Here is a 23,222-nt window from a genome sequence, read left to right as displayed (position 1 = left end):
AGTTATCGCGCGGTTAAAGATATAACTACTACAGAACAGGTCTAGGAGTAATAATTAGCTGGGCGCTGCCAGGCGGTGCTGTTACTGTTAGCTTTCTGCCTGGGACTTGATGACATGCACCACTTCCATCTGAAAGGGCAGCTGATCACACTGGACAAATATACCAGATATGCTAATAAGCCTTATCTGTGGCATGCGGCCCTTTGTCAGGGTGCTTGCTCTTGTCTAAAGGTTAAAAATGGAAACCAAATCTTTTCTTTTCTCCTTTACAGCAAAATCCAATCCCAAATAAGGTGACTAGTTTAGGGTTGTGGATTTCAGAGTTGAAACGAGTCCAAGTCTCTCCTCAGAAAGGCTGTAAGTGAAAGTCTTGTGGTGTCTCGGGGGAGTAGACCATCCAATGATGTTCTTTGCAAGTTTGTAGCTGTTTGTAGATTATCCTCCTTCAGTCGCGCTCCCTCGCTTCAGTCTTCTTCTGCATCAGGTCCTGCTCCTCTCCTCTCCGCAGGCAGCCAGCAAACTCCAGCCACCATGGAGGCCATCAAGAAGAAGATGCAGATGCTGAAGCTAGATAAGGAGAATGCCATAGACAGGGCAGAGCAAGCCGAAGCAGATAAAAAGGCAGCAGAGGACAAGTGTAAACAGGTATATATTCTAGTAGAAACTGGGAGTTACATAGTTCTCAGCCAAACTGCTTAAACACAAACTCCTAAAGGCATTTAGGAATCGAAGAAATGCATTAGATGTAGGGGAAGCGACTCAATGTACGATATGTTAGAATTATTCATTACTTCAGGAGGGTCGGTGAGCCGGGGGTTAATACGAATGCCACATTGGAGTCAGGAAAGAATTTTTTTTCCCTAAATGAAAAAAGGGAAATTGGTTTCTACCTCATTAGGTTTTTTTGCCTTCCTCTGGATCAACATTGCGGGAAAACAGGCTGAACTGGATGGATATGGGACTTTTTTCAGCCTAACATACTATGTTAGTAAATATGATTCTAGTATTTGAGGATTAGATTTGCTTCACACCACTAATGTATAATACATAGATGCTAGGACTGTAACACGGGAGCAGGTATTTGTACCATACTGTTTTAATCTAGATCTGGAGAGTAAAAGTGAAAAGGGTTTAACAGTGAATGCAGGCAATCTGAACTGCTCAACAACTACCCGTGTTTCCCCAAAAATAAGACAGTGCCTTATATTAATTTTTGTTCAAAAAGGTTTAACTTTTTTACATGTATAGCTGCCTGGACACTATTTAAATTGACTTTTTTTTATTAACTGTCAGCAGGGCTTAATTTTGGAGTAGGGCTTATATTTCAAGCATCCTCAAAAAGCCTGAAAAATCATTTTGCATCCTCAGAATTTCTGGAAAATCATGCCATGTCTTATTTTCAGGGAATGTCTTATTTTCAGGGAAACAGGGTAACATACTGATCTGAAATGTCATCTTTGATCTTATGGATTGTGGGACTCCGACAGGATTTTTTGTTAAAATGCAACAGTCTGCTCTGGACATAGAAATCTATGTATCTGGTCGATAAAGCAGGCGGTATACAGTATATGTAAAGAATACAGGCCCGCATCCAGTGCCTCCATGACTAGAGATAGGAACAAATGTTAATCATTTTGGAAAGCTCAGTCATTGTCTCGTAGGGTTTTTTTTTCTTCTTCTGGATCAACATGCAGGATAATAGACAGAACTGGATGCACTAATGAGTTTTTTCAGCCTTACAAACTATGTTATTAATTTGAATTGGAGATGTCATAGTTAATAATTAGCACATAGGTAGTATCAGTGGATATGTCATTATTAGATATCCTGTTTGTACTTTCCCAGTTGTACTCTTGCTTCCCCAACCTGACAAGACTATCTATTCTAGCTCCCTATGTTTTCTGTAGACTGATGTTTTTAGATCGTGTATTTGAACTTTCAGCTGAAAGATGCCCATTGGATGTGCAGTGCAGCTCTTAGATTTAACTGTACTGTTGTCTTTTTGGAGAATAGCCATGGCTGTACTTGCTATTACGTTAGTACCTGCGCCCTTTTGATGCTTTTATCCTACAACCCTTGCCCATTCCATAATAGGTATTCTGAAATGTGGACAGCTTCTACAATGAATTTAGAGTCAAAAAACCTGCTAAAATATAAAAATAATGCACTAAAGTACTAAAAAGGCTCAACGCTTTTTTTTATAACGGAGGAATCGCACAAGTTCTGTTGTTGACGTAGATGAGTAGCGATATGTTGCTTTTGACCTACATTAGATATATACAAAGGACATCTGCTATAACATTACCATGACCCTCTATTGTGCAGCCCGATGTCCAATGCATCTTACATATATATAATGGGATGCCTTTTACTTTCATAGTACTTAGAGAATGCTTTACTAAAGAGCATTGTCCTTAGCGAGTACCTGCCCGCTCTGGAGCAAAGATTCGGCTGCCGGCGGTGGGTGGGGAGCTTCCGGGGGAGAGCGGGGAGGAACGGAGGGGAGATCTCTTTCTCCCTCCTGCTCACTCCCGCAACTCACCTGCCACCCGTGCCAGCAGCCAAAACTTCTCTGCTGAGCGGGGAGATACTCGCTAAGGACAATGCTCAATCAAGTATTTGTCCTTAGCGAGTATACTCGCTCATCTCTAAAAATTACCCCTTCACTCGTTCCTTTAAAAACACAGCAGATCCAGCCGGTGGCTGTTGGCCACAGTGAGACTATAGACTTTTTTAAAGGATGAATTTGACAGATCTATCAAACAATAGGCTGTTGGCATACAGTTGCATACCGTTCTTCACGAATGTGGCATGGCCAATCCTTGGCATCGGCTCTCAGGCACCAAGTGTTACTGCAGCACATATTAAAAGATTGTTATTTGTTACCATTATATTAAAATGAATTCAGATCTCTATTGTTTGCCAGGGCCGGGGAAAACCCATTCTTCTGTTATTGTACACAAATGCTTTTCAATAACCCGGCACTGCAAGATACCAGGTCTAATAACCCAAATAGTCTATACCTAATTCTAATACCCCTTAGTGAAGCTAATCCCAGTATTGTCTATGATGTGTCTATCCTCTTGTGCTGCTACATGCCACAAGACTTAGTTTATGCCTGCTTGACAGAGGAATAGAACATTGCCTTCCTTATTTGGTAAGGAAGCTTGATTAAACTAAAGGTTGATTTTAGGCCAGCTGTTGAAATCTCAGCAATGTGATCTCGGAATTCAGTGAAAGAAATATGGGGGGGTTAGATCAATCAGGTTTTACAAGTGTGTCTGTTCACCAATCTGGGCAAGAAAACTGCTTCAAAGCTCGTGGGATCCTTTGCTTTCATGTACAGAATTGCAACACCCGCTCTGTGCGCCAAAAAATGGCCATAAGGTTCAATTGTCTCACCTTTGTTACACTGGGATTACAGAGGATCAGGAAGCAAGGCTCTGTAATGAAGCAATATAGTTACCACATGTGACAGATAATCAAGTCTGCCCCTTATGGGAACTAGATAACACTAGCAGAGATGAGCGAGTAGTGCCTTAGCTGAGTATCTCCCCGCTAGTCTCTAAAGATTCGGGGGCCGCCGCAGGTGACAGGTGAGTTGCGGCGGGGAGCAGGCGGGAGCGGGGGGAGAGATCTCCCCTCTGTTCCTCCCCGCCGCTCCCCGCCCCCTGCCAGCCCCCGAATCTTTAGAGACGAGCGGGGAGATACTCGGCTAAGGCGCTACTCGCTTGAGTAATGTGCCTTAGCGTGTATACTTGCTCATCACTAAACACTATGTAGTCTGATGGTCCGAGATTGAAAAATCGTTGCATTTCCTATTTTTGAGTGACTCTGTTTCTGAATCACCCATTATTTCCTATGTCAGCAAAAAAAAAAAAAATTCGCATTGCACTCGCATGTGGATGCGATTTTCATGCGATACAATTTTTTTATTTCTCCTATTGAAACAACACGCCATTTTCACGCACGCGAAAAATGTGTTGCAAAGATGCAATGTGTTTTTTTTTAAAAACGCATCACACAGAAATCAGAAGTCCAGGGAAAAAACACATGGTGCATGTGCTAATACACTTGCTGCTCTTGAGCATATTAGTGGATGAACCAGGTTTTTTTTTTTGGACTATTCAAGCTCCGCTCTAGTGTGCGCGAGTTTGAAAAAAAAAAGCAGCATGAAGATAGGTTCTGCCAGATCTTGCTTGCACATAGTATTATTAACGTGCGATAATACCGACAGTGGGAACGAAACCGTTGAAATCGCGAAACAGAACGAAAATGACGCCCATCTGTTTAAGCCCTTCGTTTTGAATAAGCAGTCTGCGGTGCTAAGATGAGACTTGTAGCTAGTTGACATGTTATCTTTCTTGTGCCTTCACACTATGTAATAAATGACTGTATACTCTACAATACAGAGGACAGGTAATTCAGATAGATTCTAGGGTCCACACTTATACTTGTTGAGGGTGGAAGAGACAGGGGGGAGGCTCCTGATTATGCTGCTCATGTGCCCTCATGCGATTGGCAGCGCCCCCTCTTGTAGACTGTGCGGGGTGCCGTGTCAAAGAGTCTCCCCATTTCAGACTCTACCAAATCCAGAAGCATAGAACTGGACAGAACACACTTGAATTATTTTTATCCTGCTCCTAAGGCTTAATTGAAGTAATCCAGATAGCCACAATAGTTTGAAAAGTTTTCGGCTAATGCTCTTTGTCAAGGGTCCCTTTCGGTCCCTTCTGCTACCTTAATAGGAATTTGATGCTCATACTCCTGTATTGGAGTGTCGTTTGTAACATAGTATGCTAAGCTGAAAAAAGACAATTGTCCATCCAGTTCATCCTGTTTCACCTCCGCTTGTTGATCCAGAAGAAGGTAAAATAAAACCCAAAGAGGCAAAAGCCAATTTACCCCACCTTGGGAGAAAAAATTCCTTCCCAACTCCATAATGTCAGTTTGTGTCCAAGCAAACCTGTGGATCTGATGTATATTTACTTCTGGCTCTATTAAATGCTTGACGAAGGATGAGTGCGCTCATGCATCTGGAGGCAAGAGCCCTGCTTTACAAAATGACCGGGGAAAGAGTCATTATAATGTCTTTATACAAGTCACCTTTAAGTCAGTCGTATAATTAGACATTCTGTGACCCATAAGCAATTATTATCGGTAATGCCTACTAATCTGAAAAAGAATCTGGATGTAAATGTAGCATAGATTTACAGAATGAGTATCAGGGACATATACTGATAATGCTTAATTACAATTAGATTAAGAACATTAGTTAATCTATTGGGATATTAGAAAGTTCTATTTGACATTCTGGGTACAATACAGAGCTAGAATCATTGACGCCTTCCAGTAGGGATACTCGATCCCACTCACCATCGTCGGGGATCATCCCAGCTGTGCCGCAGGACGGGGTATCGCTGTCCCAGATTCTCCAGCCAGTTAAGTCATCCGGCTAATTTCTGCCACTCACCCTCCTACAGACAATAGCAGGAATTAAGTGACCTCTGAGCGGAGTTTGGATGGTATTATGTGGCCGCCCAGGGAGATTTAGAGACAATATAAAGTGAGGTCATTGCCCACTTTAATACCCCTGGATTAGTGCTCCGTGGTCGGCAGTTGCTTCTCCTAAAGGAACGATTCTATTTATACAGTAACAATATTTTAGCGTATAAAAAGAGAGATTAAAAGGATAAAACTCAAACCAGGAGATCACTGCGTGTGACTATAGAGGACATGTGACGCTATCATAAGCATGGCAGTGTGTGCCGCGACTAATTACCCACTATATAATATATACTGTCAGCTCACCGGGATCTCTGGACTCGGACGGTTGGCACTCATAGGACTTTCACTCCAAAACACTGCATTCTGGTTAGAACTGCTTGCACCGACTTTTATTGTGCTTCAGGGCTCCTGCTGCCGAGCGTTTCTGCACACGCAAAATCGCTTGCGCAAACTGCAGACGATAGAACCCATTAATATCTATGTGTATATACTGAGGAGAATCTGCCTCACTTCTATATGTATATACTGAGGGGAATCTACTTCACCTCTATGTGTATATACTGAGGAGAATGTACCTCACCACTATGTGTATATACTGAGGAGAATCTGCCTCACCTCTATGTGTATATACAGAGGAGAATGTACTTCACCACTATGTGCATAGACGGATGAGTATCTACCTCACCTCTATGTGTATAAACTGAGGAGAATCAACCTCACCTCTGTGTGTATATACTGAGGAGAATCTACCTCACCTCTATGTGTGTATACTGAGGAGAATCTACCTTCCCTCTATGTGTATATACTGAGGAGAATCTACCTCACCTCTATGTGTATATACTGAGGAGAATCTACCTCACCTCTATGTGTATATACTGAGAAGAATGTGCTTCACCTCTCTGTGTATATACTGAGGAGAATCTACCTCACCTCTATGTGTATATACTGAGGTGAATCTACCTAACCTCTATGTGTATATACTGAGGAGAATCTACCTTCCCTCTATGTGTATATACTGAGGAGAATCTACCTCACCTCTATGTGTATATACTGAGGAGAATCTACCTCCCCTCTATGTGTATATACTGAGGAGAATCTACCTCCCCTGTATGTGTATATACTGAGGAGAATCTGCTTCACCTCTCTGTGTATATACTGAGGAGAATCTACCTCACCTCTATGTGTATATACTGAGGAGAATCTACCTTCCCTCTATGTGTATATACTGAGGAGAATCTACCTCACCTCTATGTGTATATACAGGAGAATCTACCTCACCTCTATGTGTATATACTGAGGAGACTCTACCTCATCTCTATGTGTATATACTGAGGTGAATCTACCTAACCTCTATGTGTATATACTGAGGAGAATCTACCTTCCCTCTATGTGTATATACTGAGGAGAATCTACCTCACCTCTATGTGTATATACTGAGGAGAATCTACCTCCCCTCTATGTGTATATACTGAGGAGAATCTACCTCCCCTGTATGTGTATATACTGAGGAGAATCTGCTTCACCTCTGTGTGTATATACTGAGGAGAATCTACCTCACCTCTATGTGTGTATACTGAGGAGAATCTACCTTCCCTCTATGTGTATATACTGAGGAGAATCTACCTCACCTCTATGTGTATATACTGAGGAGAATCTACCTCACCTCTATGTGTATATACTGAGAAGAATGTGCTTCACCTCTCTGTGTATATACTGAGGAGAATCTACCTCACCTCTATGTGTATATACTGAGGTGAATCTACCTAACCTCTATGTGTATATACTGAGGAGAATCTACCTTCCCTCTATGTGTATATACTGAGGAGAATCTACCTCACCTCTATGTGTATATACTGAGGAGAATCTACCTCCCCTCTATGTGTATATACTGAGGAGAATCTACCTCCCCTGTATGTGTATATACTGAGGAGAATCTGCTTCACCTCTCTGTGTATATACTGAGGAGAATCTACCTCACCTCTATGTGTATATACTGAGGAGAATCTACCTTCCCTCTATGTGTATATACTGAGGAGAATCTACCTCACCTCTATGTGTATATACAGGAGAATCTACCTCACCTCTATGTGTATATACTGAGGAGACTCTACCTCATCTCTATGTGTATATACTGGGGAGAATCTACCTCACCTCTATATGTATATACTGAGGTGAATCTACCTCCCCTCTATGTATATACACTTAGGGGAATCTACCTCACCTCTATGTGTATATACTGAGGAGAATCTACCTAATCTCTATGTGTATATACTGGGGAGAATCTACCTCACCTCTATATGTATATAGTGAGGTGAATCTACCTCCCCTCTATGTATATACACTTAGGGGAATCTACCTCACCTCTATGTGTATATACTGAGGAGAATGTACCTCACCACTATGTGTATATACTGAGAAGAATCTACCTCACCTCTATGCGTATATACTGAGGAGAATCTACCTAACCTCTATGTGTATATACTGAGGAGAATTTACCTCACCTCTGTGTATATACTGAGGAGAATCTACCTCACCTCTATGTGTATATACAGAGGAGAATGTACCTCACCACTATGTGTATATACTGAGGAGAATCTACCTCACCTCTATGTGTATATACAGAGGAGAATGTACTTCACCACTATGTGCATAGACGGATGAGTATCTACCTCACCTCTATGTGTATAAACTGAGGAGAATCAACCTCACCTCTGTGTGTATATACTGAGGAGAATCTACCTCACCTCTATGTGTGTATACTGAGGAGAATCTACCTTCCCTCTATGTGTATATACTGAGGAGAATCTACCTCACCTCTATGTGTATATACTGAGGAGAATCTACCTCACCTCTATGTGTATATACTGAGAAGAATGTGCTTCACCTCTCTGTGTATATACTGAGGAGAATCTACCTCACCTCTATGTGTATATACTGAGGTGAATCTACCTAACCTCTATGTGTATATACTGAGGAGAATCTACCTTCCCTCTATGTGTATATACTGAGGAGAATCTACCTCACCTCTATGTGTATATACTGAGGAGAATCTACCTCCCCTCTATGTGTATATACTGAGGAGAATCTACCTCCCCTGTATGTGTATATACTGAGGAGAATCTGCTTCACCTCTCTGTGTATATACTGAGGAGAATCTACCTCACCTCTATGTGTATATACTGAGGAGAATCTACCTTCCCTCTATGTGTATATACTGAGGAGAATCTACCTCACCTCTATGTGTATATACAGGAGAATCTACCTCACCTCTATGTGTATATACTGAGGAGACTCTACCTCATCTCTATGTGTATATACTGGGGAGAATCTACCTCACCTCTATATGTATATACTGAGGTGAATCTACCTCCCCTCTATGTATATACACTTAGGGGAATCTACCTCACCTCTCTGTGTATATAATGAGGATTATCTACCTCACCTCTCTGTGTATATACTGAGGAGACTCTACCTCACCTCTATTTGTATATACTGAGGAGACTCTACCTCACCTCTCTGTGTATATACTGAGGATTATCTACCTCGCCTCTCTGTGTATATACTAAGGAGACTCTACCCCACCACTATATGTCTATACTGAGGAGAATCTACCTCACCTCTATGTGTATATACTGAGGAGACTCTACCTCATCTCTCTGTGTATATACTGAGGATTATCTACCTCGCCTCTCTGTGTATATACTAAGGAGACTCTACCCCACAACTATATGTCTATACTGAGGAGAATCTACCTCACCTCTATGTGTATATACTGAGGAGACTCTACCTCATCTCTCTGTGTATATACTGAGGATTATCTACCTCGCCTCTCTGTGTATTCACTGAGGAGACTCTACCTCATCTCTATGTGTATATACTGAGGAGAATCTACCCCACCTCTGTGTATATACTGAGGAGACTCTACCTCACCTGTATGTGTATATACTGAGGAGAATCTACCCCACCTCTATATGTATATACTGAGGAGAATCTACCTCCCCTCTGTGTGTATATACTGAGGAGAATCTACCTCACCTCTATGTGTATATACTGAGAAGAATCTACATCACCTCTATGTGTATATACTGAGGAGAATCTACCTCACCTCTATGTATATATACTGAGGAGAATCTACCTCACCTCTATGTGTAAATACTGAGGAGAATCTACCTCTCCTCTCTGTGTATATACTGAGTAGAATCTACCTTACCTTTATTTGTATATACTGTGGAGAATCTACCCCCCCTCTATGTGTATATACTGAGGAGAATCTACCTTACCTCTCTGTGTATATACTGAGTGAATATGAACTGAAAAGTTTTCAGCCTTCTTTAATCCTTTGCAGTGAAAAGTGATTTTACTTGCATGGTTGATGCTTAAGGGTAAAAACGCATGGGCGCAAGCGCCCATACACTCGGAGTGTAATTGCACATGAACCATTTTTTTTTCTTTGGACTATTAAAACTCTGCGCTATTGTGCGTGGGTTTGGAAACAGAAGGCAGAAGATATGTGCTGCCCTATCTTTATCACATGTAGGAAAACTATGTGCAAGAAAGATAGGGCAAGTCCAATCTTTTCTCATAGTAATAACACGCTAGAAACCCAATAGTAAAACGAAACCATTGAATTCAATGGTATTGTTTCATCCCGTTATGCAGTAGTGAATTTCACGGCCACAAACCAGAACAAAATTACGCCCGTCTGTTTAAGCCCTAAAGACGATGAAGACCTTTTGTGTGTTTAAATCCAACAATCTTTTACAGCATGTAAGAACTTGTTAAGTAAATGCTGTAGGTGGCTCTTTAATAAGACATATCAGCCTTCACTGCCTACTTCAACTCTATAAAAAAAGAATTGCAGAAATCTCACATCCCTCTAGTATACAGAATACCTTATGCACAACACTGTCACAACCATAACCACAATGCAAGGTTTGTACAGCCAGAAAAAGATAGGATCTGCCCTGTAGTGAATACAATGTGCAGGGAATGCCGCAAGCAGGAGTCGGCAGGTATAGCTTGAGTGGGTGTGTCAACTCTGGCTTGGTCACGGTGGTGGCTACTCTCCCTAAAATAGTGGCTCGTGCGGCAGGAGGGGTTTACAATAGGGATTCGTGGCAAGAGCAATTTGTCATTAGTCTGTTGTGACGCCAGTGCCTTTGAATGAGTGCATTTTCGTGGTGATGAAATAAAGAGACAAGTCCATAGAGATATCAGTAAAACCAAAGACACACAGTTTACTTAAACTTGGAATCAGGGTACAAGGTTCACATTTTTTATTTAGCAAACAGTAAAGTCTCCAGCTAATTCTTGGACCATATGCAATTATTCCTTGATTCCCTTCTGAAGAGTGAGGCTGCCAGGCTAAGTTGAGTGGGCGCTGTACTGGGAGGTCATTTGTGGAGGAACGGAGGAAACAGTACTGGCTGCTCTGTGAACATGCTGACCTCTGACTGAGCAGGCACAAGTTAAACTCACAGTTTCGATGCCTGGCTCAGATTACTTCTGGCAGGGTTGAAAAAGACCCCTCTCTGTCCTCCTGCTCTCCCCTCCTGCTGACTCCATGAATAGACTTCCTCCATGACTGGGCTCCAGGACTGGCCCTCCTCTCTGGCTGACCTCCAGGACTAGACTTGCTCGCAGACTCTCTCCAACTCCGACCAAGCTCTGTCTTTTATACCCTCCCCACTAACCAATCCTGAGCTAAAGAGAATCTTTCTACCCAATTTAAGTCCTAGGTACGGGTGAATGACAAGTAACAGAGCAGGTTAGGGTGAATTCTGCACACAGTCATGCATTGTTAGTTATGGAGAACACCAGATATTAACTCTTCAATTACTATTTAAGGCCAATACAAATAACTCAACATTAGCACACATATATACTCTTCTTGAGGTAGCTACGAAAGTGCTGTGGGACCCCTACTCTGGGGTATTACAGAAAGATCTGGCGGCACCTACCTTTCCACGGTTATTTTCAGAATTTTACGCTCTGGTGTAGAGTTTGAAGAGCCAGGAAGGAGAAGGGATGCCCCTTGTTCAGGCACAACTACGCCCTGTACTGCTGAGCATAGTTTTGCCTAAGGCCATCTGAATGGGCCCTGAATATGATGGCATTATGCAGCACAAGGCTGTGTAAGCAATGAAGGGGACACGGTACTCACCAGAGCACCTTCAAACAGCTGATCAGCGATGGTGTTTGGAGTTGGACCCCACCCATCTGATATTGATGGCCTATACTTGCCCATCAATTTTGAATAACCAGATAGGTGAACAGGAGAAACTCAGTGTGGTTAAATAAATCTGTAAAGGTATGTTTGAATGGTGGCTATTCACATGAATGATCCTTAAAACGAACCTATGGTTCTTGTGAAAGAAAATGTTGCTTCTACGATTTTTGACTGTGAAAAAGGAAGAGAGTAGAACATGCAATGTGCAATGTCCATGGAGATCTGTGTGAGGAAGGGATGCAGGCAATGTTTGGCAAATCCATGTTACTCTGTGCTTTTTTTTTTCTTATAATGTACAGGGGGTGGACAAAAAAATGGAAACGCGATATGAAATGCATAGAATTTTAATCATTAGCACTGATCTGCCCTTTTGCCCCCTGCTTGGCTGAGAGCTTTTCCACCAATTTTGTGTTTACTTCACCTCTTGCACAGCTCTGGGTAGTTTGGGGAGCCAGCTGGTAACAGCAGCTGAGTGGTTCCAACCCCTGACCCATGGAACCTTGTTGACTTCTGTCTGGCAGCATCTGTGTCATATTACCTCCACTAAAAATCTGTGTATACATGTCTTATTGAAATACTAGTAATTATTAGAAATTATAGTACCAGTGTTTCTGGTGGCGCAACGCGCCACACAGCTGTGCTACATGGTACATCGATTATGATCTCCACACATCATCTATCCCGATTCCCACACATTAAACACACAGCACACTATACACACAGCTCTACTACATGCATGCTGACCTCACACATTACACACACAGCTCTACTACATCTATCCTGACCCCACACATCACACACGCAGCTCATTACACACAGCTCTACTACATCCATCCTGACCTCACACATTACACACACAGCACATCACACACACAGCTTTACTACATCCATCCTGACCCCACACATCATACACACGGCTCTGCTACATCCATCCTGACCCTACACATCACACACACAGCTCTGCTACATGCATCCTGACCCCACACATTACACACACAGCTCTACTACATGCATCCTGATCCCCACACATCACACACACAGCACATCACACACACAGCTTTACTACATCCATCCTGACCCCACACATCACACACACGGCTCTGCTACATGCATCCTGACCCCACACATCACACACACGGCTCTGCTACATCCATCCTGACCCTACACATCACACACACAGCTCTGCTACATGCATCCTGACCCCACACATTACACACACAGCTCTACTACATCCATCCTGACCCCACACATTACACACACAGCTCTACTACATCCATCCTGACCCCACACATTACACACACAGCACATCACACACACAGCTTTACTACATCCATCCTGACCCCACACATCATACACACGGCTCTGCTACATCCATCCTGACCCTACACATCACACACACAGCTCTGCTACATGCATCCTGACCCCACACATTACACACACAGCTCTACTACATGCATCCTGATCCCCACACATCACACACACAGCACATCACACACACAGCTTTACTACATCCATCCTGACCCCACACATCACACACACGGCTCTGCTACATGCATCCTGACCCCACACATCACACACACGGCTCTGCTACATCCATCCTGACCCTACACATCACACACACAGCTCTGCTACATGCATCCTGACCCCACACATTACACACACAGCTCTACTACATCCATCCTGACCCCACACATTACACACACAGCTCTACTACATGCATCCTGATCCCCACACATCACACACACAGCTGTGGTACATCCATGCTGATTTCCAGAAATTACCAGCTCAACAGACTCCTGGAAACAGTGACTAACCCCTGGTCAGGTGATCCTTGACGCCACCCACACAGCCGATCACATGACAGTGACATCATCACAGGCTCTGGTAGCTTCTGTTGTCTAATCCAGTATACAGTACTTTCTACCAAACTGCAGAATGGCTCCTCCCACAGTAGTGACATCCTTACAGGTCCTTCAGCCAACCGGATCTCTGTGGTGTCGTTAGGTTGGTGCCTTCTGCCAGGAGTGCTGAGTTGTGTGTTCTGAGATAAGAATGGCTTAGTTGTATTCTGTGTGTTGTTTTTGTCCTCCCCTTCCAAGAGCCCTAACTGTGTTGTTCTTCTGTCGGTCAGGCTCTGTGTTTTATATATGTTGTTGGACCTGCGATGACATTAGGGGCAGAGCGATGACATCACTAGGGGTGGAGCATGAGAAGCACTCACACACAAACATACATACTCACGGTCAAATGGTTGTTAGTAGTTTGATCATTTATAATCCCATGTAACTTAAGACATGCATTTTGTATGGTGTTTCCATATTTTTGTCCACACCTTGTATGTTTTGCAGTATTCTGATGGAGACAAACAGTTTAGAGGCATTTACATTTTTCTTTACATCCTTTTTATTTTTTTATTTAAATTGAGTTTCTGGGGGAAAAATTCAAGGCATACACAACATAACCAGTCTGCTTTTAATGTACTTAGGTAGAAGATGAACTGGTTGCATTACAGAAGAAGCTCAAGGGAACAGAAGATGAACTGGATAAATACTCTGAAGCTCTGAAAGACGCTCAGGAGAAACTGGAGCAAGCCGAAAAAAAAGCAACTGATGTAAGTTTGTAAAGTACAGAACTCTGTATCCTGCTCTCATCTGAGGTACATGGCACTAACCCCTTGTAGATGAGATATTTCCTCTAGGTTCTTTCCCAACACAAAGAATAGTAATGGATTTCTTTATTATACTTAATCTAATCCAATAGCAAACTGCCATATATGTGTGTGAGGTGTTATATCCCTGCAGCTCCATACTGTGGAGCCATCGGCACTGCCATATATGTGCGTGAGGTGTAATATCCCTGCAGCTCCATACTGTGGAGCCATCGGCACTGCCATATATGTGTGTGAGGTGTTATATCCCTGCAGCTCCATACTGTGGAGCCATCGGCACTGCCATATATGTGTGTGAGGTGTTATATTCCTGCAGCTCCATACTGTGGAGCCATCGCCACTGCCATATATGTGTGTGAGGTGTTATATCCCTGCAGCTCCATACTGTGGAGCCATCGGCACTGCCATATATGTGTGTGAGGTGTTATATCCCTGCAGCTCCATACTGTGGAGCCATCGGCACTGCCATGTATGTGTGTGAGGTGTTATATCCCTGCAGCTCCATACTGTGGAGCCATCGGCACTGCCATATATGTGTGTGAGGTGTTATATCCCTGCAGCTCCATACTGTGGAGCCATCGGCACTGCCATGTATGTGTGTGAGGTGTTATATCCCTGCAGCTCCATACTGTGGAGCCATCGGCACTGCCATATATGTGTGTGAGGTGTTATATCCCTGCAGCTCCATACTGTGGAGCCATCGGCACTGCCATGTGCCTCTCTATAGTGCAGAATTACAAAGTTATTCTCCCCTAAAGCAAATGCTTCGCATTACTGCATCGTATGTACAAAGGCCAATTCCAAATAGTTGTGTAAAATGTAAAGAAAAAAAGAATGTGATCATTTTGAAATCTCATCTAACCATATTTTATTCACCATATTACATATCAGAGGGGAAATGAGAGATTTTTACATTTCATTTTTAAAAATTAACTCATTTAGAAATTGATGGCTGACGCATCTCACAAAAGTTGGGACAGGGTAACAAAGGGCTGGAAAGGTAAGTGGTACTAATGGAAAACAGCTGCAAGGTGAATTTCCTACCAAGTCACATGACTGTGTATAAAAAGATCATGTTAGAGAGGCCGAGTCTCTCAGAAGCAAAGATGGCCGGAGGTTCACCAATCTGTGAAAAACTGCATCTAAAAAGTGTGGAACAACTTCAGAAAAATGTTCCTCAAAGTAAAATTATTAAGACTTTGAATGTCCCACCATCTACAGTATATAATATCATCATAAGATTCAGAGAGTCTGGAGAAATTCATGTGCACAAGGGACAAGGCCGACTGTCAATATTGGATGCTCGAGATCTACAGACCCTCAGGCATAAAAACAGATATGATTCTGAAGTGCAAATTACTGCATGGGATCAGCAATACTTCCAGAAATCATTGTCTGTGAGCACAGTTCGCTGTGCAATCCATGAATACAAGTTTAACCTGTATCAGGCAAAGAAGAAGCCATATATCAACACTATCCAGAAACGCTGGCATCTTCTTTGGGCCAAAGCTCATTTAAAAATGGACGGAGTCAAAATGAAAAACAGTTCTGTGGTCAGAGGAATCAAATTTTGAAATTATTTTTGGAAACCATGGATGTCTTTGTCTATGGACCCAAGAGGTAAGAACTAGAGATGAGCGAGCACACTCGCTAAGGACAATTACTCGATCGAGCATTGCCCTTAGCGAGTACCTGCCCACTCGGAAGAAAACGTTTGGCTTTCTAGTAAGAACCCATCCTGATAGTTACCAGTGCACAGTTCAAAAGCCAGCATCTCTGATCTTATGGGGTTGCATCAGTGCTTATGGCATGGGCAGCTTACACATCTTGAGAGGTACTATCAATGCTGAGCAGTATATAGAGGTTTTTAGAACAACATACGCTTCTTTTAGGGAAGGCCTTGCATATTTTAGCAGGACAGCGCTAAACTACATACTGCATCCATCACAACCGCATGGCTTTGTAGAAGAAGAGTCCGCGGTGAACCAGCCGCCTGCAGTCCAGACCTTCCACCATATACTGCATCCATCACAACAGCAGGGCTTCACAGAAGACTCCGGGGTGAATGGGCCGCCTGCAGTCCAGACCTTCCACCATATACTACATCCATCACAACAGCAGGGCTTCACAGGAGAAGAGTCTGGGGTGAACCGGCCGCCTGCAGTCCAGACCTTCCACCATATACTGCATCCATCACAACAGTATGGCTTCACAGGAGAAGAGTCCGCGGTGAACCGGCCGCCTGCAGTCCAGACCTTCCACCATATACTACATCCATCACAACAGCAGGGCTTCACATAGGAGTAATCCGGGGTGAACCGGCCGCCTGCAGTCCAGAACTTTCACCAATAGAAAACATTTTGCACATTATAAAATGAAAAATCCAGCAAAGATAACCGAGGACTGCGGAGCAGCCAGAATCCTTCATCAGTCAGGAATGGGGCAGCGCTCCTCTCCCAAAACTCTAGCAATTGGTCTCCTCTCCTCCAAGAAGAGGGGATGCTACACAATGGTAGTCACGGCCCCGCCCACCTTTTTTGAGATGTGTTGCTGCCATCCATTTTATAAATGAGTTAATTTTTTAAAAGAAATGCAAAACTATCTCCCTTTCCCCTCAGATGTGTTCTATTGTGAATACAATCCGGTTACATGAGATCTCCAAATCCTTTCATTCATTTTTTATTTACATTTTACACAAATCTTTTGGAATTGTAACATGGCACATTTTTTTTCCATTGGAATAATATGGAATTTGACAATAAAAAAACAATCTCTGTACGGAACTGTATGAAGTCCGACAGAAGTATTGTAAGGCCTGTAATGGGAATTTGCTGGGGCTCCCCCAGGCTGGGTACCGCAGGGCACGCGTCACCTCTCTACAGCAGCCGTATCAGTTGTATTTTTTTATGTATTTATTTTTAATGGCTCCTCTCGGCCACATTGACCCCCCCATCCCTTCAGAACCTTCAAACTAATCCCAACCCACACAGAGGTCCTTGCAGGTTGTGTGCACACACAGAGCTCCTGCCATCTTTTGTCTCCGCATTACCTAAGGTCCCTATAGTTACCCTATGAGTCCCTGCATGTCCCCACTCAGAACGCCTGCCACCCTGTGGTTTCCCTGTTCCCCAAATAAAGCTTGGAGACCTGGTCTCTCACACCACCCAATCTTCGCCACTTGATGTTCCCTATTGACCCGTTCCACCCTCACAATTACTCTGTCACCTTCAATTCTCCCCCCTGTCCAAATTCTTTTATATCAAGAAGCCTCTTTGCCAGGACAGTTTTCCCTCATTAATAGTACAGGTGGAGTGCCCCTATTATTAATAAGGCCTGCAGAGTGCCCCTATTATTAATAAGGCCTCCAGAGTGCCCCAATTATTAATAAGGCCTCCAGAGTGCCCCTATTATTAATAAGGCCTGCAGAGTGCCCCTATTATTAATAAGGCCTGCAGAGTGCCCCTATTATTAATAAGGCCTCCAGAGTGCCCCAATTATTAATAAGGCCTGCAGAGCGCCCCTATTATTAATAAGGCCAGCAGAGTGCCCCTATTATTAATAAGGCCAGCAGAGTGCCCCTATTATTAATAAGGCCAGCAGAGTGCCCCTATTATTAATAAGGCCTGCACAGTGCCCCTATTATTAGTAAGACCTGCAGAGTGCCCCTATTATCAATAAGGCCAGCAGAGTGCCCCTATTATTAATAAGGCCCGCAGAGTGCCCCTATTATTAATAAGGCCTGCAGAGTGCCCCTATTATTAATAAGGCCCGCAGAGTGCCCCTATTATTAATAAGGCCTGCAGAGGGCCCCTATTATTAATAAGGCCAGCAGAGTGCCCCTATTATTAATAAGGCCTGCAGAGTGCCCCTATTATTAATAAGACCTGCAGAGTGCCCCTATTATTAATAAGGCCCGCAGAGTGCCCCTATTATTAATAAGGCCAGCAGAGTGCCCCTATTATTAATAAGGCCAGCAGAGTGCCCCTATTATTAATAAGGCCTGCAGAGTGCCCCTATTATTAATAAGGCCAGCAGAGTGCCCCTATTATTAATAAGACCTGCAGAGTGCCCCTATTATTAATAAGGCCAGCAGAGTGCGCCTATTAAGAGCGACAGCACAGTAGGTCCATAATTAAAGAGGTTTTCTGGGCAAAAGTTGATCAGCTGGGGTCTGCCGCTCAGGACCATGGCCGATTGGCTGTTCGGCACCTTCTGTCAGCATCACAATACAGTGTACGGGGCAGAAGCAGTTAGCTCCGACCCTTGAGTAGTGGCCAGCACTGGCATTTGCAGGAGCATCCCCCATTGATTTTAATGAGCTGCCCCTGTAATTACCAGCACTGGTCACTACACAGGAGTCGCAGTGACCTGCTTCCGCTCCGTACACTGTGCTGACCACAGATGCCCAAACATCTGATTGGCCATAATCTCGAGCAGCAAACCCCAGCCAATAGAAAGCGCCCAGAAAACCCCTTTAATAGTTTGATCCTTAGTACTCCAAAAAAAAATATAAATCTAATGATGCTTTATCCATAGACCCTACAGATCTGTAAACTTGAAGCATCCAAAATGTTATAGCAGCCCCTTAGGGTAGCATCATTTGACAATGCAACCCTTACACAAAAAAGGTGATGAAGTTAGACCTGGTGATTTTGATTGGACCAACTAAGCATTTAATGCGCTGGCGGTGTCATTATTGTACCCCGCTAGCAGATGTTGGTGAAAAGAAGGGTCAATCATGTTGAATTGCAACATGTCTCAATCCTTTGTCCTCAAGGGAGACAAGCCACCTATCAGCTTCATGCTCCCCCCTCCCTATTGAGAATCCATGCACGACTGGCCAAGCAAGCATGTCTATAGCCGGAGTGTGTGCGTTCACTGTAGATCACATATCAAGTTCATGGACAGATGAGGTCGGCTTACACAGCGGCTGCTATAGACCTTACCTGGGTAGAAGCGGTTGGAACAATGCTGACTTATGACTGGAAAGCATGGGAATATGTGGGACAGATAAAAAAATCATCAGAAAATAAACATTTACGTTAATTAAAACTGTATTTGTGGTGATTTAAAATATTCTAAAAATTCTTCATCTGTCCAGCAGTGGGCGCTACTGCGGAGAGTAATAGTCCACCACTCTGCACTTTGGGAGAGGTGTAGAAGCACTCTTATTTATGGCCATACAGCGATTCCTGAATATAAACACCTACCTATGGAATTGGTCTTGATCCCAGTGTGGAGCGGGCGGACGGAGGGAAGTCAAGTTCGGAGCAGCGTGCTTGTCTGATTAGTGGAAACACGCAGCTGCTGGATCACAGGCCGCAGTGTGCCGACGAACTCCCAAGATTTCCTAATTATTGAAACTATGTGCCTCGCTTGTAGCAGCCAATGGGCCTAAAACTGCATTAGTAGAACGGAGGGGGGTCCCAAATAAAGGGATAATGTGGTTCCAGACAGTGTCTTTATAGTTAAAGGGGTTGTCCCGCGCCGAAACGGTTTTTGTTTTTTTTCAAACCCCCCCCCCCTTCCCGTTCGGCGCGAGACAACCCCGATGCAGGGGTTAAAAAAGAACACCGCACAGCGCTTACCTGAATCCCCGCGCTCCGGTGACTCCTTACTTACCTGCTGAAGATGGCCGCCGGGATCTTCTCCCTCGGTGGACCGCAGGGCTTCTGTGCGGTCCATTGCCGATTCCAGCCTCCTGATTGGCTGGAATCGGCACGTGACAGGGCGGAGCTACACGGAGCCGGCATCCTGCACGAGCAGCCCCATTGAGAAAAGAAGAAGACCCGGACTGCGCAAGCGCGTCTAATTTGGCCATTAGACGCCGAAAATTAGGCGGGCTCCATGGAAACGAGGACGCTAGCAACGGAGCAGGTAAGTGAAAAACTTCTTATAACTTCTGTATGGCTCATAATTAATGCACAATGTACATTACAAAGTGCATTAATATGGCCATACAGAAGTGTATAGACCCACTTGCTGCCGCGGGACAACCCCTTTAACATATACTTCAAAAACGCTGCGAAAAGCAGCTAGTATTTTTTTTGGACGGCTCCAGTGTTATTAATAACGGAAATCAGAGAAAGGACGTGAAATGGAAAACTTCTGTAAATGTTCCACCTACATCCTTTTTTTTCAGTGGTTAGATGTGGTGGCTCAGTGGTTAGATGTGGTGGCTCAGTGGTTAGCACTGCTACGTTGCTGTGTGGGGGCTCTAGGTTCAATTTTCATCAAAAGCAACATCAGCTTTTAAAAACTCCAAACAGCCATCACCCTTGGGCTACATTCACACAAGCTGTGTGCGCTGCAGGACGCCCAAAACTCTCCCAAATATGAACTGCATTCTTTTGAATGGACCTATTCACATGATTGATAATCTTTCCCCCCAGCGAAGCTGTGAGAAAAAAAAAAAAAATCACAGCATGTTCTATCTCTTGGTGTTCCCTCGGAACGCCTCACCAAAGAGACTGCAAGGCCCTAGCATGCGAGTGCCATGTGACATTTCCCATTGAAATCAATTGGAAACATTTGCGCTCCTCTGACGTACGTGAAACGCCTCGCATCCGCATGAAAAACACATTTGGCAAGCACAACATCACGCTCGCTAGTTTGAATCCAGCCTTAGGCCCCCTTCACATGGGCGGGATTGCCACCCGTGCTCGCCTGCATAGGATTGCATTACAAAACGCAATCCTAGGCAGACGGACGCGATTTGTCCGCGTGAAAATACACACGGAAAAGAAACCGCAGAACTCTGCGCATGCGCTGGCTGGCAGCCGGCACATCAGAGAGCCGGAGCCGCGTGAGCAGGTGAGAGCCGCGCTAGTCCCTGCAGGGACAAGAGTTCTCGCAGGGGATCCAACCTGGCCGTCTGCAGGCGGCCTTAGTCAGGTTTGAACTTCCAAATCTAGCAGTGCTAACCACTGAGCCACCTCACATGTCCTTTCATTGCCAGAGAAATAGAAGAGCAAGAAGAATAAACACAAAGAGAACATAAGAAGCCACCACAGATACAGACACCCCCCTTGGTCAGGTCTGAACCTACAATTCTAGCACTGTAAGGCTATAATGCAGATGACTGACCTACCATGCTTGAGAAGAATAAACACAATGAGAACATACAATCTCTATGCAGATGTTGTCCAGTCAGACATGAACCAAGAGCCCTAATGTTACAAGGCAAGAGTGCTAACCACTGAGCCATCAAGCTTTTTCCTGCTTCTCCCTTTTCTACAAGAGGAGAAAATAGAAAAAAAATAAGCACAATGAGAACATACAACCTCCATGCAGATGTTGTCCATAGTCAGATGTGAAACTAGAACCCCAGTGTTATACGGCAACAGTGCAAGCTCTTCCTTCTTCCTCCTCCTGCTTCTTTCTTCTCCTTCTTCTCCCCTTCACCTCCACCTTCTCTTTATCCTTCTTCTCTGGAGGAGGAAAAAGAAAGAAAGAGGAAGAAGCAAGAAAAAGCATGGTGCCTTAGTCATTACCACTGTTGTCTTTCGGCATTTTGGTCCTAGGTTCAAATTTGACCAAAGACAACATCTGCATTGAGTTTGTATGTACTATTTGTGCTTCATATTCTCCTTCTCCAGAGAAGAAAGAACAGCATGGTGGCTCAGTCCTTAGCACTGTTTCCAGAACGGAGCTGCACGTTCTCATTAGGGGACTTTCGTTTTGCCCTACGCCTGATCCTGATTGGTTTTAATATTGATTTGGATTGAGTTCTTGCGCATGCGCGGTAATGCTCTTGATGCGAGTACATTGCTGAGACTGGCTGTCTGCCGGTGCATGCGCGTTTGTTATGTGTACGGGAGAGAGGCCGTTGTTTCGTGAAGTCTCCCGATGAGCTGTGTGTTCGCGCATGCGCGGTAATGTCTTGGATGCGAGCACGGGCATTGATGTGATTGGCCAATTGCCGGCGCATGCTCTCTTGATTTATGAAGGCACCGAAGAATGGCGATGTATATACCTACAGGGAGGCCCTCTCTGCACACCTGTTTATTGTTCTGTCTAGATGGTGGGGGCCCGTACTGCAAGCTCCGGATCCAATTGCATGTGTGGTAGGTGGGGGGTGTCTCTGTCTGTCTTTTCTATTGGTGTATGTATATATATATAAATACATGTAATGTTAACATGTGCTGCATGCTTGATAAAGTCCCTATCTGGGTCGAAACGTCGCAGCGTTTTTTCTGCTGAGGAATAAAGATACATCTGACTTTTAAGAAGCCTCTGAGTGCTGGTCTATGTGCTGGATTGTTTGAAGTTCAGTCATGTAACCTTGTCTGTTGCAGCTTGCTGTGACTTTGTCGGTTCATGTCCGTTTGTATGTTTATTTTCTGTCAGTTTTGTGTCAGTTTGTTCTGCTGAGTTTGTTTGCTATTTCTCCGCTAGGGTGGCCCTTAGGGTCCTCTAGTAGATGTGTCTTGCTAGTGTAGGGACCGCAAGACATGAGTAACCTTGTCGTGGCCTTGCGGCTCAAGTTCACTGGCCAATGTACGAACCAATACCTCGTACTTTTATAGCTATATCATCTACTTATATGTGCTAGTATGCATGGCGAGAGTTGTGGTCATTTGTCAGTCCCTAAGTTGTGTCTGTCTGTCAGTGCAGTCTGCAGTGCTCTGTCCTGTTGGTGTCTCCGTTAGCACATCCAGTCTGAATTCTGTCTGAGGTTTGTGTTATACCCAGCCTGTTTTGGGCACGTTCGTGTGGGCCCGGTGCTTATTTGCCCACACGAATGTAACACTGAGGTTGTCAAGTACTTGTGTGTGGACTCTATTATTATTCTTCCCGTTAGACATCCTGCAGAGT

At 44.0% G+C, this 23,222-nt stretch overlaps 1 protein-coding gene across 2 annotated transcripts in view; it reads left to right on the top strand.

Annotated features, from left to right (window-relative positions):
* The first annotated feature begins 486 nt into the window (after positions 1-486).
* TPM4 (tropomyosin 4) overlaps positions 487-23,222 on the top strand; it is a 62,448-nt gene continuing 39,712 nt past the window's right edge. The window contains exons 1-2 of one of the 2 annotated variants that reach the window (XM_066574408.1): positions 487-645; positions 14,223-14,348. In XM_066574408.1, the coding sequence (XP_066430505.1) occupies positions 532-645; positions 14,223-14,348 (240 nt within the window). In that variant the 5' untranslated portion in view covers positions 487-531. The remainder of the gene's footprint in view (positions 646-14,222; positions 14,349-23,222) is intronic. The other variant, XM_066574406.1, reaches the window with a different exon arrangement.

Source organism: Eleutherodactylus coqui, chromosome 7 (genome assembly GCF_035609145.1).
Source record: "Eleutherodactylus coqui strain aEleCoq1 chromosome 7, aEleCoq1.hap1, whole genome shotgun sequence".
NCBI classification, from domain to species: domain Eukaryota; kingdom Metazoa; phylum Chordata; class Amphibia; order Anura; family Eleutherodactylidae; genus Eleutherodactylus; species Eleutherodactylus coqui.
This window is presented reverse-complemented; position numbering and strand designations above follow the sequence as displayed.